Source organism: Diplotaxodon limnothrissa, linkage group LG5 (genome assembly GCF_057381915.1).
Source record: "Diplotaxodon limnothrissa isolate DT_005_m linkage group LG5, D_limnothrissa_male_GT1.1, whole genome shotgun sequence".
NCBI lineage: Eukaryota > Metazoa > Chordata > Actinopteri > Cichliformes > Cichlidae > Diplotaxodon > Diplotaxodon limnothrissa.
In genome coordinates, this window is record NC_140600.1 from 26,721,304 (window position 1) to 26,740,019 (window position 18,716).

The window sequence follows — 18,716 nt, forward strand, 5'->3', positions numbered from 1 at the left end:
GATGTCTGTAAGTATATGACAATAAGCCAACAAGTGAGAGTCAGCGCTGTAGACTTTATTTAAAAACTGAAAGGCCCACTGAGCAGTACACTTGGCAACAATGATAATAAATACTTATCTTAAAAGGTCAATATTTATCTATTAACCCAGAAATAAAGTGAATAACCTCAGAGTGATCATTAATCATCAAACTGTTGTGATGCAGTAATGTGAGTTTGTTTTTTGAGTATTTAATCAATCCCCTTCTTAAATCCCTTCTCAAAATCTGCAATTACTTACTTTTCTCATTCCAACACTGAATATAAGTGATGAAAATAATTTATTGTCTAATAAGGACTGTGAATAATTTCACATGAACTTTCACTGTGTTGTGGTTTTGTGGTTCAAGTTCTTCTGTCTGATCCTTTGAGCTTCTGCTGACTTTGGTTCTTCTTGGTAAACCTGCAGGGACACAGTTTAAATCTCACACTCTGTGTTTTTAAGCATCTCTGTCCATCATGGTTGGAGGTCAGGGGTCAGGGGTTCCACCGGAGGTCACAAACCAAAGCGATGTGGTCAGAGGGGTGAGCCACGCTGGGCAGAGCCTCGTAGGTGGTGACCTCCTCGAGGCTGGGCAGAGGGATCACCTGCTCCACCTGCACGCACACCATATATGTGTTACATCAGTTATTCACACAAAGAACACCTGACTCCATTTTTACCTTATCGTCTTTTTTTTTTTTTAAATAACCAATCTCCATTGAGTTTGTTTTCTGTTCCTCATCTTTGACTTAGTGAAAATCTGAGAAATCTGTCATTCTTCACCCGTTTTACAAACTCTTTTCTGATTTACTTCAAACTTAGCAAGTGGCTCGCTCAAGATCTCAATAATTAAAAAGACAGATTTCATTTGGTTGAGTGGTACGCATAGTTTGGCTAAAAGATGTTCTAAGTAAAGTAAGTAAGTAAAGCTGATTTATTAAGGGCTTTTTGTAGACAGTCACAAACCTGTGCACAAAAGAGAGTAAAATAAATATGAAAATTAAATAACATAACAGCCAACAAAAAGACAAAATAAGACAATGAAATAAAAAATAGTTTAAAATAAATAAATAGTAATTCACTAACATTCCCATAAGAGAGCTTGTTAAAACAAAAATGTGTCTCTCCTATATCCTCTGCCATCAGTACCTGCATGCAGTCTGGCTGTATAAAGATGTAATCCAGGCAGCCTTGAAACCCTCTCACATAGTTGGTGTAGGCCGGCAATCCGCAGGCGCTCAGCAGAGGGGGGATGTCAGAGAGCAGCTCCATGCTGCAGGACTCCTCCGGCCCCAAGCTGCTCCAGTCTGCATGCTGCGGAGGAACCACAGCCTCACTGAGCAGCTGAAACACACCTGAGAGGGGACGAGATCAAGAAACAAACCAACCTGATAAAGACTGTGTTAAAAAAGAACTCCAAACATGGTGAAGTTGAACTTTGACCTGAGGGTCATTATGTTTTTGTAAACAGTCTCAGATTCAGCTGTAGGTACTATTCTGGAGTTACCTGCATTTGGGGTGGAGTTAAAGTCTCCACAAAACACCAGCGGGGCTCCAGGTGCGACCTCGCTGATCACATGACTCAGGTGTTTCAAAGCCACGCCCATCTGGACTAAGCGAACATTCCCCCCTTCAAAGGAAATGAATTCAATTCTCAGAAGTCTGTACTGACAATCTCTGCTGGTTAAAATGAGCAACTCAGGTGTTCCTGGAAGTAAACAGGACATTTTACCTTTCGGGTGCCAGTACAGGTGAGTGTTGGCCACACAGACCTTCCTGCCGGGTTTATTCAGGTCCTCGAGGAAAGTGACCTGCAGGGAAACAAACAATTCAGTGATTAGACAAACATTTCTTTTCATGACTGAATAAATTGCTGATTTTTAACTGTAGTGGGCATTTCTTTCACATATTTAAGAATCAAATTCCAGGACAAATCTCAAACAGACAACAGCCAACAATCAAACTTTAGCAAAACATCCACGGACAGCAAATTCTGATTCATCTGCAGCAGCTGTACTCTCGCTTTCCTTTCTCTCCGTTTGCTGTGTGAGCAAACAGCGACTTCAAGAGTGACTAAGAGCAGAGATGATCTCCTGTTGTCTGTAACTCTCCCTGAATTATCATTTTACATGTAAATATAGCTGATTTGAGTACACCTTCACACACATACACAAGACAGGTAAGGTGAAATGTTGATGACAATATGTGATGTTACCCTAAGTGTAATTAAAGTTTTCCAAGAAGTATTACACTGAACATAACGAGCCGGTGTTTGTGCTAAAATGTTTTTTAAAGTCTGCAAATAGGGCTGGGCCATATTATACCGTTCACGGTAATACCGGTATAATGTTAGGCAACGATAGGAAAATGAAATATCGCGATAGAATGGGAGTAAAACGCGCATGCGCAGTGCCTTTGTTTTCATACGCACATGGCCGATTGTTGAGTGAAACAGATGAACCAGAATTGGTTTGTAAAAATGGTGCAACTTCCGTGATGTGGAACTGGTTTGGTGTTTGTCCGTCAGATACACAACAAAGCACATTTTTTTGCAGAACATGCAAGCAGCCGTTGTTATTGTCGTATTTGTCGGACTAAGATGCTCTTAAATCTGGGAGTAATCTGGGTCCTAAACTCCGTATGTTTCAGGTCAAATAACACTGCAGCATCACTTAGAGTTAAAAACTGTCTAAATTCTTTCATCTTTAATAAAACGATCAGCATTGCTGCTTTACCAGGTGTAACTATAAAGTTTAACTTCCAGGCATCCATGAAAACAAAAGTTATTACATTTAACGGAGTTAGAAGTTAGCAGGAAGCTAGCGGAAGTTAGCTCGCTAGTTTCGCTAGTTACCTAAGCATGATATTGCATGTTCTGACTGAGAGATTTCTGAAAAAAATCAAACGTACAGCTCTGCTATCACTTCCAACATAAATGAAGACAGGAAACTAAACAGCAGTGACGTTTGTAGGGTTACTGAAGTTGGGCTAGCTGGTATATAATGATGTGCTACGTGATCGCTAGCGACACAGCTATGTTAGCATAACATAAACAGTGAAGCTGGAGGACGAACACTAACACTTTTCCACTTATAAAAGTTAACGTGAAGGTTCTTCATGGTTAGAGACAAATGCAATCGCATGGCAGGATGCTGTAAACGGACCAAACTTCAGTCAGGAGAACAACTGAGATAATCCATCCACAATACGAGGTTAGTCATTAATATACTGCAACAACATGGGAATAGAGCAGCTGCCAGAGAATTCAACATTAATGAATCAATGGTACAGAAGTGGAGGAAGCAAGAAGAATGAGTTTAATAAAGTTTGATTTATCTGACTGCTTTGTTTCGCTTAATGTGCCTTATAATCCCGTGCACCTTATGGTCCGAAAAATACATACTGCACACTGCAGTTTAATGTTGCAAAGCACCTATTTTTAACTTCAGTGGATATTATACATGGTTATGCTCAGGATATGTCAGCCCATTTCTACTGGAAATGCCTTTTGGTTAAACTTTCAGCAAGGAATTTGCATTTGCACTGTTACATTTTTATAAAGCTTTAATGTACATAAAAACCAGCTTCTTGTTTAAGTGAAAATAAATGGAAGGTTGTCTTTTTGCGCTAGTAATGTTGTGGAGTTGTATTTTGTCTCGCATCAATTATATCGTCGGTTATATCGTTATCGCAAATTTTCAAATATATATCGTGATAAATATTTTTGGCCATATCGCCCTGCTCTATCTGCAAACATAGTATTGTGCAGAAGTCCTGAACCTCCTTAATTTTTTATATTTTGCTAGGAAAATGACAAATTGGTGCAGTGATGTATTGATACATGGAAATACAGTTAATTTTAAAAAAAAGTTTGTACAGTTTTAACAATCTTGAAAGTCAGCGTTTGGTATGGCCACCTGTATTCTTCAAAACAGCCTGAACAAGTATTCCTGTAATTTCTTTAGGAATAGCTCTCCAGACTTCTTGAAGGACATTCAAAGGGCTTCTTTGGATGTTGGCTGTCTTTTCTAGTGTTCTCTGTCAAGATGATCCCACACTGCTTCAATAATGTTGAGGTCTAGGATCTGAGGATGCCAATCCATGAGCGACAATGCTCCAATGGGAATTTTTCTATCAAGGTACTTTTACTGCATTAGCAGTGTGTTTGGGATCATTATTAAACTGAAAAATTAAACTGTTAGTAATTGAATGCTTTCCAGACAGTATTGAACGCTGGATCAAATCCGATAGTACTTTTCTGTGCGCATGTTTCCATGAATTTTTACAAAATCCCCAACACTTAAATGTCTCCATCATATTTTACAAATGGCTGTAGATACTGTGTTGTACCTCTCTGCTGAACACCTCCATACATTTTTTCCATTTCTTAAATACGTGACTTTCATTTACTGTAGACAGATTTTTAGACCTATCACTTCTTCTTTACTCCACTTGTCCAGTTTTATGAACCACACACTGCACACCACATGGAGACATGCCAAGTTTTGAGCTAATGGACACTTTCAGAATCACCTTGTTCATGCAAAAATAGTATTTTTTGTCTGTCAAACAGTGTTATTGTCACAAATTTCACTGACTAAAGAACTGTGAAGAAATAAATTTTTTGTGACAGTGGGTGTGTCTGCTGGTAACAAAAATTAGCTACGGTATTTTAATGTATTTCTTTGACGCATTTTTCATGCTTGAAATGTCTTAAAACTACTTAAAAATGACAAGAAAGTCAAAATGTTGTGAGTGCAGTAGGTCTGAAAGACCTCCAGACTGCTGACCCGATATTTAGATGGGAGCAATAACAAAATGTCGCATCACTCCTTCCCAAAGCTAAAATATAACAGTTAATCAGCCTCGATGGTGAGCAGCTGTACCTGCAGCGAGGTGGACCTCTGCAGGATCTTATTCTTCAGGGCACCGTTAGCAGAAACCTTCTCCAGAAGCTCAGCGTGCATGGGGTCAGAGGACAACGCCTCACTCAGCATGATGTCGTGACTGCTCAAGAGTCGAAACTTTGACCTACAGCACAATAGGATTCACTTCAATATCATAATCATCATCCATCCACTTTTTCCGCTTATCCAATTCAGGGTCACATGGGGCTGAAGCCTATTCCAGATGTCATAGGACTAGAGGCGGGGTAAAGTCTGGACTGTTGACCAGTTGCAGGGCTCATAATCATGTGATATTGCCATTAGGGCTGCACATAAATAAAGAGGCCTTTCTGTTATACTTCAGATATTCAATACTTTCTTCACAATCACTTATTTGTAGGTGCTCACTACTCTATCAACACTGACTGTCACGTAAGACACACAATATACTAAAGTGCATTAAACAAAATTTATTTCATGTACTAAAACCTTTTTATTTCTGGCCTGTTTACAGACTGTAATGTATCTTAAAAAAACTGAGACTTTATCCAACTCTCTTCATTATCTTTAACAGCCTGTGGAGTGAAGCTGGGTTTGGCTTTTTACTCAAAAATCTAAAAAAATGCGCTGCTTATGCTCGCTTCTAAGCGCATTAATGCCTCTCTCTTCTGCTCCAGGCATCAATAGTGAGCAACACTATCTAACATCCACTAATTATTAACTTCAACCAAACAAACACAGATGTGGCTCTGCATATTATTTTGCCAGTGATAAAGTTATCAAGCAAGTTAAGGTTAATCCAGCTTCTGGCTGGTGATTGGCCTAACCTGCGGTAGAAGGTAGCGAGTCCTTCATGCTGCTTCTCTTTGACCTTGAAAACACCGTTCAGACCAAAGGCATCCAGCGCTGGAGTCAGACTGTCCACATACACTCCTGCAGAGGTCAGCGAGCACAACTAATGTCAAAGATTTTTTTAAATCATCAGTATTTTTGTGTTTTTATCAGTGATTACCTTTATCGACCTCCTGCAGACAGATAATGTCGCAGTTGTACCCAGCAAGCTCCTTTTTGATCAGGTTCTGTCTGTAGTCCAGCTGCAGGGCGTAGGGGGCGCAGTACGGGTACAGCACCGTCTTGGAAAGGTCCGTTTGGGCGTAGATGTCGGCGAGGATGTTGTACGACACCACTCTCACAGTCGGCCAGTCCGTGACTTTGGCTGTGAAAGCATGACGGTTGTCAAACAAGCACACACCTGGTCCAGCCTCCACAGCTCCCACAGAAACCAGCTCCTTGGCCAGGCCACCACGGCTTCCATCTTTGGGTGTGCAGCTCAGTTTGAGCCTGAAGCTGATGTCCTGATTGGATGGGATGTAAACTCTCTCACATCCAACCTGAGTCCAACCACTGTCCTGATCTGAAGCTTTACCAGGAGCTTCAGACCTGGAACAAGAGCAAAGAGAAGTAGATTGCAGGATGTCAAATCAATTTGATTATTAATGTGCCCAAACAATCACCTGATTTATAACAAAATCAGAAAAGGCAGCTGTACAGTTCTACACCCAGGGTGTTAAAAATACTTCAGTTTAAAGGTTTGTTTACCCTTTGGCAAACTTATCGATGTTTTTGTGTCAATAAAACAGCTTGGTAGAGATGAGCAGACCTTCCTCAGACCCAACACTCGCCTGATAAGACCGTGTAAGGCATGCAGTTCTTGAAACAGCTGGATTGCACCACACAATCTCTGCTTCACATTTACACCTTCTTTTCTGGGTATTTACCTCGTGTGTGGGCAGTTTTCTCTGAACCAGGTGAACTCGCAGTCCTGGACGTTCCCAAACTCCACCTCCAGTTTGGGGCAGACGGGGAAGCCGGCCAACAAGGACACCGGTAGCTCCGCGGTGGTGAAGGTGGGCGCGTTCCTCTGCACTGAATATTTAACATCTCCCACCTGCAGCACGGAGCCGTCCTGCCAAGCCTCCGCGTTCAGCACCGTCTCCGGCACCTCTTCCCCATCGTAGAACAGCTTCACCACGGTGGGCTCCGCAGCTTCATCCGGCTGCTCCTGACCCCGGTTCTTCTTGGATTTCTTTGCTTTTGATTGGTTCTTGGCTATCCCGTTGGAGATGCGGGCCAGGACCTTGCCCAGCGGCTCGTCCTGGTCCCGGAGCATGTGCTTGTGGCTGCCCTGCAGACAGAAGGAGATGGTCAGCTTGGGCTCCCCGGGGAGGCACCTCACCACGGCCGCTTCCATCCTGCAGAGGCGGCGGAGGGCTCCGGAGAAAGTCCGTGGGGAGAAAGCGGGTAGTCGGCGGGTGAAGAGCGTTAGAGCAGTGGAGAGGTGGTTCAACATGAAGGCCCCGTCGGCAAGAACAGGAGAGCAGGGCTGAACGGGAGAGTACCTGGACAGGTAACGTTAACGGTTACCAGCAGGTAGAGCTGTCAGTAACTACACCGGTTAGCCCGATGCTAATCAGCTGGAAACCAACCCCAACAGGAAACCGTTAAAATTACGTGTTTATTCAGGTCCGGCTCTGTAGATTAAAACTAAACATGACACGTGGTTTTTAGATAAAGCTGCTGGTTCAGATACGAGTTTCAATATTTACAATTCATCTGTAAGTTCAGTAACAGGCAGCACTTTCCTCATCTGAGCGTGAGATTCTTCTTCTTTGGCTGGATGTTTCGTCTCACAGGCTTCAGAGCGCCCCCACTGGACAGAATCAGAATTACTTCAGTGCAGAGACTCGTTTACTGTGATTGTGATACTCCTGCTACACCTATAAGAAACATAAGCTATATATTTTTAAGGTCATATAACTTTCTAACTAACTTTCTGCTTCTTAATTCAGATAAAACTGAGGTTATTGTACTCGGCCCTGAAAATCTTAGAAATATGGTATCTAACCAGATTCTTACTCTGGATGGCATTACCTTGGCCTCCAGTAACACTGTGAGGAACCTTGGAGTCATTTTTGACCAAGACATGTGCTTCAACGCACATATTAAACAAATATGTAAGACTGCTTTCTTCCATTTGTGCAACATCTCTAAAATTAGAAATATTCCATCTCAGAGTGACGCTGAAAAAGTAGTTCCTCTAACCAAATTGTTATTTTCTTTTTGTATTTCACTGAAGAGACTAGTACATATAGCTGACGTACACCTAGCTTTATAAACAATTATTATGCTATGTCTTCAAAAGCAAAAAATTTAATCAAACACTACAAATATAAAAGAAACCAGAGTTTTTATTTTATATTTTTATTAAGACAAAAACAGAAATCCTCTCATGGGTAAATTACAAAAGTTTAGAAATGTCAGTTTAAAAAAAAAATTTCATCCTGGGCTGAGAGTATGTCACACCAGGTTTGGTGCCAGCTATCAGGTCAGCTGCATTTCACTTTTTCAAAACTGTAACTTTTAAAAGTCTGTCCATCACCTCACTGCCTAACCTACATAACATTTTTCTCAGTGAGGTTTTCCACGCAGTACTGTTCCAGGTGTTCAGGGCTTTTTGGGAAGTAGACGTCGGCTTTGTGCTCCTCGTCATGCTCAATGTGTTTCAAGTGGATGAGCATGTGCAGGGCATAGGCCAGCACCAGCAGCAGGATGAGGGAGGTGACGAGGCCCATCAGGATGGCTGGCGTCAAGAAGGTGGTACAGTCGCTCGCAGGAGAAAACTTTCCTGAGGTGACGCTGAAGGCCTGAATCTGAGGAGAGCATAGAAACATTATAAAAAACAAACAAACAAGTAATGTTCTCAATATGCTTCTGGCTTTATATCACATCACAGAGAGCAGGTACCCTTAATACAGTCATCTCAGAACCTCCTGCTGGTCTAACTTTATCTTTATGAGAGGCACGAAATTTGCCTTAAACCGAGAGGAGCTGAGGGGCTGCACTGTGGTCCAGGATAAATCAAATAAACCTATTCTGAACTGTGAATCATGCAAAGCTATTCTAGCAGCCCAAGTAGTCTGAGCATAAAAACCCAGAGCTAGAATTTATTATGCACTCATTAACGTGATACAACTAGCTATAACCTCAGGAGGGGGTGATTGCTTTTTTCGCTGTGGTGATTTAAATATTGGAAAACCGTTTCAAAACCCTTTAAAACTTGCATTTTTCATTAAATTTTGTTTGTTTCTATTTTTGTATTTGTCCAATTAGAAACTGGTCATTTTTAAACTGTATTGTGCCCTCTACCCGCTCACCTGTGTAAATCTTGTACTCTGCCAGTCTCTGGGTCTGTGAGCTGACAGTACACTGCTGTTTTCCCAGCTTTGTGTTTGCTCATTTCGACATTCAAGTTCAAGATGTGTTAACAAAGTATTGAACTAGAGAGAAAATGACCCTTAACCACAAAAAACACTGAAAAATTAATAAATGTTCTAACAAGACTTTGTTATGTCTTCCAGACACCACACAAGAAATGAAACATCCTCTTTGAAGAATCAGTCAAAGACAGGGTAAAGAGACGGGTACCTGGAAGTCTGTAAAAGTGATGGACCAGCGGCGGGCTTGGTCAGTGCCAGGTAGCAGCAGGGCACTGTATCGCTCCAGGCTGCTGACGTGGATGCAGCGGTAGGAGGAGGAAGCTGGAGCGTACACCTCGCTGGCATTGAACGCAGCCTCTTCAGAAATGTTGTAGAGCAGCGAGACGCTGTCCACCGAGAACCACCACTGCCCCGAAGACTCATAAAAGGTGTTGGACAGCTGCAGTCTGATGAAAGAGAGGCGAGAGGAGACAGTCAGGGCAAATGTTCATGTATTGTGTACAAACTGCTTAGTGTGATCATATTTGGTGGCATAGCTAACCTGATGGACAGGCCTTTCAAATCCTCCACATCTCCAAACCTCATGACCAGCCTACAGAGGAACAAAGAGACAAGTAAGACTCTCAGATGTACAGCACAACTGGACCTTTCCTTACAGGACACACTGCATTGTTCTTGTCTTTTAATTGGGATTAAAATCTTCGTGTTAGACCCTCTGACATTTCTCATACAAGTAGACAGACAAGTAGGAGGTGCACTTACGTGGCTTTGTCCTTGCGACAGACAGACTGACTGGTGTCGACAGGTTTCTGAGGAGAAAAGGCTCGCTCTGTGAGGTCCAGGTGTTTCTGCTTGTCATAGCGGAGAGACAGTTTCCTGGCCTGGAACAAGAGGCACGGCTGCCCATCAGACAACACCTGGTGGGCAGGTACAACCGGTTAGAAAAGAGTAAATTTAAAAACCTTCTTTCGAAATTGAATATACGGTATAATATATTATTTATTATAATATATATTTTCTCCAACTGATTGTGTTGGAGAAAATGTTACTCATGCTCACTGAACCTTTAGAGGAGGGAGGGGAACTGCAGCTCCTGGTGTCTGAAGTAATTTCCTGCGTGATGCATCTGAAGACTGGAGGCAGGAAGAAGCAACCTTCCATGAAACAACTTCTTAAAGCCAAACTTTCAATTTTTATGTAAAGGCATTAACTGTTTTTGCAGTTTCATGTCTGTTTGGTTTTTTGTTTGTTTGTTTGTTTGGTTTTTTTTTTTAATAAAACGTGTTTTAATGAGAATTTTGTGGTTCATAAATTCCAGCATTTTCCTGGTATGCTTCTGAAAACAGGAATCATCATTTTCTCAGAGAGGACATGATTTTTCTCCCACTCTTACAACCTTGTTTCCAAAAAACTGTGAGGTTTGTTAAATTTAAACAAAGATTTAATTTTTTTTATTTGTTGGAAAAGAAAGTTAATCTGCCGATATATACACGATGAACCTAACACAAAAATTTAAGTCATGTTTCAAGATGGTACAGTTGACATATGTGACATTGTGGCTGCACATTTTTAGATTAGGATTAAATTGTGACATGTCTTTCATTTATTAACATTCTCAGCACCTAAATGGTTAAAAATCAGTAAAACTTTAATAGAAAGTTGTGGTGTTACATTTTTCCCTCCCCACTCATATTTTACCTGCAGTTGTCCAAGTCCTCTCTCTGCTGGTATCAAATATTGCTCTGCCTTCACCCTCCCATTGCTCCCAATGTCTGCAGAGACAACAGGATTTGTTTAACAAAATAAGCCATAAGAATACACATGTTATACCTTTAACCTTTTATACTAAAACATGAGAAATATAAACAAATCAAAACAGATTTCCAAACACAATGCTGCACTAGAGGGTAGCTTTTCAGATCTTCCTACACCCCTTTTCCACAATGACCACTCCGTACACAGAGGTGTAGGAAATAGTTTACACCCCTGTTCCCTCCTCCGTTAGGCATCATCATTATTACATATATTGTTATAACTGAGATAAGGAGGAAGAAGTAAAGGAAGTCTTAGCAGATTGATAAATAGATCTCACCGTGTTCCAGAGAAACGGCAGCACTGCAAAAAGAATTGAAAGGAGAATCAGTAAAATATTTATCGTTGTCATTTCTTCATATTTGTCATCAGCACAGTTTTTTTTCCACTAGTTATTTTTCTTCTGTAACTTTATTTTTATGTAATGAAATACGTGAAATCAATTAATCATCTTATGGGGAAAAAATAAATCTCTATAACATGATTGTGAAATATTAAATAATTTACTGTCTCATACGAATTGTGTTTATTCTGAACAAAAAACAATCAAAGAAAGTGAAAGTATGTTTAAAAGAGTCTGATTCACTCATATTTAACTGGTTGAGATACTTAAGCAACCATTAGCAACTTTTACAACTTTGAATCCTTTTAACCTTTTAACAATTATACACCAAATAAAATATACACATGACACTGACATTAAACTAGTTTGTGCTCACAAAGGTACTGGACCGTCATAAAAGCTTAATTCATGTGTCTAATGTGGACCATCAGCCACATCTAAACCACCAGCTGTCCTTCTCTGCCCACTTTGGTAGCCTAACACCTGCAGGCACCTTTTTGCCCCTTTTTGCTGATATGATGCCAGTGCCCAATCGAAAACCAGTTTTAAAGATTTGCACCAGTGTGACACTAGAAAACTGTTGGGCTACCTCATTAAATTCATCAGTGACCGATAGATGTAACCAGTGAATTCTGTTTGAGTTTCTCAGACTTCTGCTGGGAACATTGCATCATAATACATTTTCAGGCCCGTCAAAATGTGGCCTGGTTCTCAAAAGGCACCCTGGCAGAACCGGTTCGGCTCCAGCTTAGGTGTGCTTACATTTTGCAGTTGAACTGGATTCAAAAAGTTTGAAAGAAGTCACAAATACAGATCAGACACATTCAAGATAAAATAGTCTTGATTTCACAAACTGATCTAGCTGCCGATTGTTTTGCATCTGACTCTATTCACGCAGAGAGTGTGGAGGGACTTATCAGACGGCTCTTGCTCCTTCTTGTAAAACATCAACTTTAAAAGCAAACTGATGATTGGTGTTATTCACCTTCATTTCTCAGATTTGTGCATAATGCAAGAATGACATCATTCCAAATCACCCAATAGAAATCAAAGCTAAAGAAGGGAGGAACCTGTGTAAGTGCTCAGAGTACACCTGAGTGACCCGGCTGCTGACCTGCTGGATTAGTTAAAATAGCAGTGATCAGTCTGGCACAGAGGTGGGTAGTTGTTGCGAGGATACACTCTGACCCAGATTACACACAGAGTCTTGTAGCAGAAACAATAATGGACTGAGATCTAATGCTAGAATCAAATTGGCATCAGGTCTGATTGACGGTTTTCTTTGTAAAAATTGAAGGTTTTATATGATGACTCCAGAGCTGGTTCAGATCGATGTGCTGGATCAGGAAACAACAACAAGGTTAAAGCTACAGCTCATCCTCTTTTTAATCTGGAATTACAGAAAATATGTATCGTTACAATAAAAACTTAAAATAATAAAGAGGGAGTGGAACCAATCCGATTGATGTTAATGATTCATTTGCTGCCTAATAATGACCACTGAGAAAACTACACAAAGGTCATCAGCCAGGGTTTAGTGGACAGCGGGAGAGATGTCAAACATTGTCTTGAACCACATATACAACCACCTGCTGTGCCACCTGTCAAAGGACAACTGAGCAACTCCACCTGTATAAAGAAATCCTGAGATGCTGTTAAGAGCAGCAGAGAGGTGTGACCCTGCAGGCTGACCACAGCCTGTTTTAAACAATGAAAGGAGCACAGGTGGAAAAAATAACAAAGAAACCATTTTAGAAAAACTGTTTTACATTTTGATGAATAATTAAAAAACACATGAGGCCAAAAAAAGGCCCAGATTGAACTTTTCTATATCAAGGCCTCAATGTTTTTCCAGGCTGCCGTTCTCCAGTTTTTGTGAATTCTAGCCTCAGTTTTCTTTTCTTTTCTGAGAGGAGTGGCACCCAGTGTGCTTTTCCTCTGATGGCCCATCTGCTTTAAGGTTTGATGTGTTCTTCAGTCACAGATGCGCTGCTGCATGCCTCGGTTGTAATAAATGGTTATTTGAGTTGCTGTTGGCTTCCTATCAGAACGAAGCAGTCCATTCATTCCCTTTTAACATCAGCAAAGCATAGAAAACTATTTCCCACTGAACATTTTCTCTTTTTCAGATCATTCTCCGCAAACTCGAGATATGGTTGCCATTCCAGGTTCAAAGTCATGTAAAGCACCTTTCTTTCTCACTGTGATGCCTGGTTGTGTTGAGTTGCTACCATGTGATTGGCTAATTAGATATTTGCTTTAAGGAGCAGCAGAACAGGTATACCTAATAAAGTGCCTGGTGAGTGTAGTTGCTTCCTCATTCATGATTTAAAAAAGTAAAATACCAGGTTAATCAGTCTTGCTTAATGCTAACTATTTTAGTTAGCCGATCAATAGCTGTTATCTATGTAGACCTTCCATGATTTATTGATTAGTTTTAAATAACACGTCTAAATATGCAATATGTAAGAATATATATATTTGAAGATTAATGATTAATAGTCAAAAGCTCTCAGATTAAGGTTTTACAGCTCAGCCACGAGCCTTTAATCTTTAAATCTTATTCCTTACTGATGCTGTAAAGCAGTGGTCAGAATATATGAGCAGAAAGTACAAGACAGCTACCAACAAATTAAAGTTTTGAAGTTGCATTTAGATTCTTTACATTTTCTGTAGATTTACAGTTTCACAGGCTTGTACTGCTTAACATGATTTGTTTGACTATTACAGGTACTGATGAGATATTTCATGCACAAGAGGATAGAACATTGCTGCTCTACATTAAGTGCTCTTAAGTGTCCTACAGTCAGGACTTCTGCTAAAAAATTCTACTATATTAGTGTGGTACCAGTACTTAAGTAAAATACATACATGTGCTGCTTCTACCCATGAGTATGTTTAACTTCTCGGTCTGTTTGCCATCACTGTACACAGGCTAATAAATCTGCACAAATTTTCTGCTCAATGATTTTGTAATTTTAGTTTCTCTTTTAGTAAAAATATGTGTATGTTTAGTAGTCATTTCACATTATTTAACAGCCGGTATGTACAACAAGCATGCATTTACTCTGGGCAGTGACTTTGTTTCTTTAAAGCTGCAGCCTGATTTCTGAATAATCTGCTAAAATTGTCCAGCTATGGATAATCTAATCTAAATGAGCCAAGAGCACGGTGGATCTCTGTATGGGCACTCTCAAGATCAAAATCCTCTCAGAGAATGGAAAATAAAATGCAGCACATACTGAATGTATTTAAATGTACATCAGGTCAGAGAATCAGACAATAGAGCGATCAAATCCCCTTCACTCAAAGAGCCTCTTCAGCCAAAAACAAGGTTTAGCTGCTCTCTTGTGCTGGGTCAGGGCACTGGGCTGTGGATTGTGGGATTGCACTGTTTGCATAATCATACAATCACAAGCACACAGACCCCGAGGATGAAGGATGGGGTGGCTTGCAGCCAGAGAAGACTTTACAGCTTCTCAATCCTTTACCACCAACAGCTGCACACTGTGAAATGCAATAAACAGCTGCTGATGCACACACTCAAAAGACACGGGGCAACGTAATCATCCTATTGGGGTCGAGTTTAAGGCAAGTATCGCCAGACGAAAGCAGACACTGAATGATTTTGTAAACATCTGCCATATGTTTAATGGCTTACTGGAGAGAAAATAACAGTTAAATCACCACATACGGCTGGCGTGATTCTACACATTAGTTGTACTAAAACACAGATTAAAAACAAAGAAACAATCTGACAATCTAGATGAAACGGAGGTGCCTGAGTCTCCTCTGGCTTTTAGCCTCAACTAGGAATTACTAACAGACTTCTGCTGGATGAGCTGGAGCTCGTTAGCGTGTAGAGATATAATAAGTAAGCTGGCAGGTAGAAGGAACAAAGAGGATTAAACAAACAAGAGTCAGGATAAAATCTCTGTGAGCAAGAGGCAGAAAACAAAGGCATGATTGCTGGTTTGTATTAAGAGGTGTTGTGAGGTCACTGGAAGCAAGTGAGGTGGGTGACTGCTGACCATCGACTGATAGACTTGAATTAAAGCATTAGTGGAGGTGTCTTAAACATTTTGTTCTTTTAATGGTCGACTCTGGCTGCAAAAGGGTATGAAGGGAAAAACAGACCTTGTGCTCACTTTAATTTATTATCCTGTGATCATGTTCCAGATTAATTTTTTGTCCCAGTCACTTGATTCAAGTCTCTTGATACAACATGATGTTAATTTTTTACATTACTGGCCCCATCAGTGAGCAGACTGGCAGCAAAACAGGGTAACAGTGACTGTGGCCATCTTTCATATACAGTCTATGGTATAGACTGAAAGGGATGAAAGATTAAATAAGCCGAAATAAAAACAGGATATAAATAATGAAATATTTAGGATGTGCAGGAAGGAAGGTTGAACAAATGTGTATAACGTGAGATGATTCTGTTTGCTAAACAGAAAACAGACACGTATAACATACTGAATTTTTTTTTTTAAATAACTGGTGAAAATGTATTAATTTCACTCCATGTGACCACAGACTGTATAGAAAAGATGGACATGCACACCGTGATGTCACACACCGTGATGTCACTCATTGGCTCTAGAAACCACTTTGGTTTTGGTTGTCACCATGCTTTATTTTGGTAGCCAGAAGTGACCAGAGACAGGCATCAATAAAACTACACATTTGTGACACTAATACCTGTTAATCAGTGTTGGACAGACTGTGGCACACAGTGGCACTGTATTATTTGTCATATAATTTCATTAAAAATGCTCCAAATGCTCAGTTTTTAGCACTTGTGCATTGCCTTCATTTTTACCACTCGTATTTGATGCAGAAAAAAAAAGAGTCTGTTACCATCAACGGCAAAGAAAAAGAGTAATAGAAACTGAAAATAAACAAAGCATGACCATCAGTTTGGAAATTCAAGTAATAGAGAGAGCGCCAGGATTAAATGTGGTCCATTCAATCAGCATTACTTTTGCTAGATCAGTACTTAAACAACTTCCATACTTATTATCAAATAAAAATCTGTGTATTTTAATTAATGGAGCTGAAAAAAACTGTTCCCACTTTAAAGAAACTTGGGGCTTTTAAATGTGAATAAAATGATTCTGCTGAAAATGACTCCTGTCTTACTGCTGATGGCATCTCAAAGAAACATTATATGTCATTAGACAGTGTCATCATGCTTTATTGTAGTAATTGGGGACTTTGTTTGGCCACAAAGAACTCTTTCAAGCTCTGCACATCACCAAAGTGTTCCAGCCTGTTTTAGGTCCTGATTTTGGTTTGATAATGGCATGCTAACTCTTTGCTCAAGGCTCATTGTCTCCAGATTAAGCAGGTATCTCATTCTCACGCTTTGGTGGAGCTAAAAGTGGGGCTTAGTTTAATCACATGGACACACGCACACACATTAGTACAAAAGGATGATAATGTTACTCTGTGTGTGCTAGATGTGAAAGTAGGTATCTGTTTACAGGAAAAGTTGCCGAGCTTGTTCCTCTGAGCTCAAATTAAAAATAAATAAATAAATGCTGTACCATAGCACCACATGAGGTGTAGTGAGTAGAAGGTTGTGGGTGAGCATAGCACAAATCAGAGATTAGACAGTTAGGAGAGGTCAAAAACAAACATAAAGCTACTACACCTGCTCTGTTTGTGTTTGTCCACATACCTGTCTGCAGGTTGTTGGTGGAGGCAGGCAGACGCCTGCAGATGGAGGAAGAGGAGGAGGATGCAGCAATGTTTCCCTGGTGAAGCCATCGCCGTGGTGACCAGAGTCTGATGCCAGCATGCGCTCTCTCTCCCATCCTAATCTACTTTAATCTGCCCCATGCCTTTAAACCCCCCTGACAGATGGCAGAATTAGCCAATCACAGGACACAGCAGTGGCGAGCAGTGCCAGGAGCCCCGCCCACAGGTCAAACACACTGTTGTTCCCTCAGTTTATCATTTTCAGGTCAGCTCAGTCAAAATATATTTAATGTCTGGAGATTAAAGGCAGCAAAATGATGATTACATAAAACAAAGCACTGGTCAGCTGTCCGTCTGTAAATATGTTTGTCGTGTATGAAAGGTGTTCAGATGCACTGTTACAGGGATACCAGTGAATGAAATGTACACAATACAGTTACAATAACAATGCATTACCGGCAGGGAAACAGTGGCTTGTGGATCACATCTGGCCTTTCTGATTTTATTGGATTTGTTGCTGTATGTACCAGATTTAGTTTTATATCAACAGTACTTTAGTAAACAGTGTAGTAAAGTAAAGACAGAATGAAGTTTAAGCCTCTTATAAATAAACAAAAAATAGGTTTTGTGTTCGACTCATTTGTTGCAGATGCATTTTATCTGTATTTTTAAGATTCAACATTATTTATTTATTTAAAGCATAGAAGCTTAAACTTAATTCTGTCTTTACTTCACTACACCATTTACCAAAGTATCTACAGTATATCTGTATCTACAGTTTATACAGTATTAATAATAAGTGGATGAGTTTCACTGGTGGTCTAGTGTTTAGGATTAAGGCAGGTACATGCACAGGGTTTGTGTGGCAGAAGAGGATGCAAGAGATAGGAAGAGATGCAGGAAGACGATGTGTGGTGGTGATGACTAAATGGGGCAGCTGATACAAGAATATTCACACATTCTATGGGTGAATCAGAAAAACTCGGATATCTGTGAATTGGTGCTAATAAAATGCTAGAATTTCACTCACCAAAATCTTTACCTCACAGCAAGTGATTTTATTTGTCAGATAACGGCATATAATCCCCCAAATGGGACTAACAAGGTCAAGATGTTCATACTTTTGTGTTATTGCCTGGTGATTATCTTCATGCATCGTTTTTTAAATCAGACTAACCTCTCTAAGGACATTTCCAGCTTTTCCTGGTAAATCTCACACACAGCATTCTTGGTTTTAATCAACAGCCTGATCGTGTCCTGCACTGACCTTCTCGGTCACCTGCTTATCTCAGTAATACAGACACATCATTGTCCTAACTGTTCACATAGAGCTAAATTTTGCTGCTGAGCAGACATTGTGAGTGAAGGTCTTGTCATCAGTGCACCAGAGATGCAAGGATCAGAGGTAGTGACAGTAGAAGAGTTTAAATACCTGGTGTCAACCATCCAAAGCAATGAACTGTGCAGAAAAGAGTGGAAGAAGAGAGTGCGACAGAAAGATTGAAAGGGGAGGTTTATAGGATGATAAGAGGCCTGATATTATGTATGCTTTGAAGGTGAAGGTGCTAAGATTTTTGCTGCAAGTTACTTGAATAATCCGGATTAGAAATAAGTTTATCAGAGGGATACCTCAGATGGACATTTAGAGGAGGGGTAGTGGGTATATTGGAC

At 40.3% G+C, this 18,716-nt stretch overlaps 2 protein-coding genes across 2 annotated transcripts; both read right to left on the reverse strand.

Annotated features, from left to right (window-relative positions):
• Positions 1-332: 332 nt before the first annotated feature.
• Positions 333-7,555, reverse strand: pde12 (phosphodiesterase 12). The gene is made up of 8 exons (XM_085354422.1): positions 6,686-7,555; positions 5,920-6,347; positions 5,735-5,840; positions 4,908-5,052; positions 1,754-1,832; positions 1,529-1,651; positions 1,171-1,376; positions 333-635 (listed from the first exon to the last, which is right to left on the reverse strand). The coding sequence occupies exons 1-8, from the start codon at positions 7,255-7,257 to the stop codon at positions 516-518; spliced, it is 1,779 nt and encodes a 592-aa protein (XP_085210548.1). The 5' UTR covers positions 7,258-7,555; the 3' UTR covers positions 333-515.
• An 804-nt stretch (positions 7,556-8,359) lies between these two features.
• On the reverse strand, positions 8,360-17,114 carry atp6ap1la (ATPase H+ transporting accessory protein 1 like a). Its single transcript, XM_085354423.1, has 8 exons — positions 17,026-17,114; positions 11,277-11,299; positions 10,883-10,956; positions 10,249-10,317; positions 9,947-10,101; positions 9,726-9,776; positions 9,393-9,630; positions 8,360-8,617 (listed from the first exon to the last, which is right to left on the reverse strand). The coding sequence occupies exons 1-8, from the start codon at positions 17,112-17,114 to the stop codon at positions 8,360-8,362; spliced, it is 957 nt and encodes a 318-aa protein (XP_085210549.1).
• Between the last annotated feature and the right edge of the window lie 1,602 nt (positions 17,115-18,716).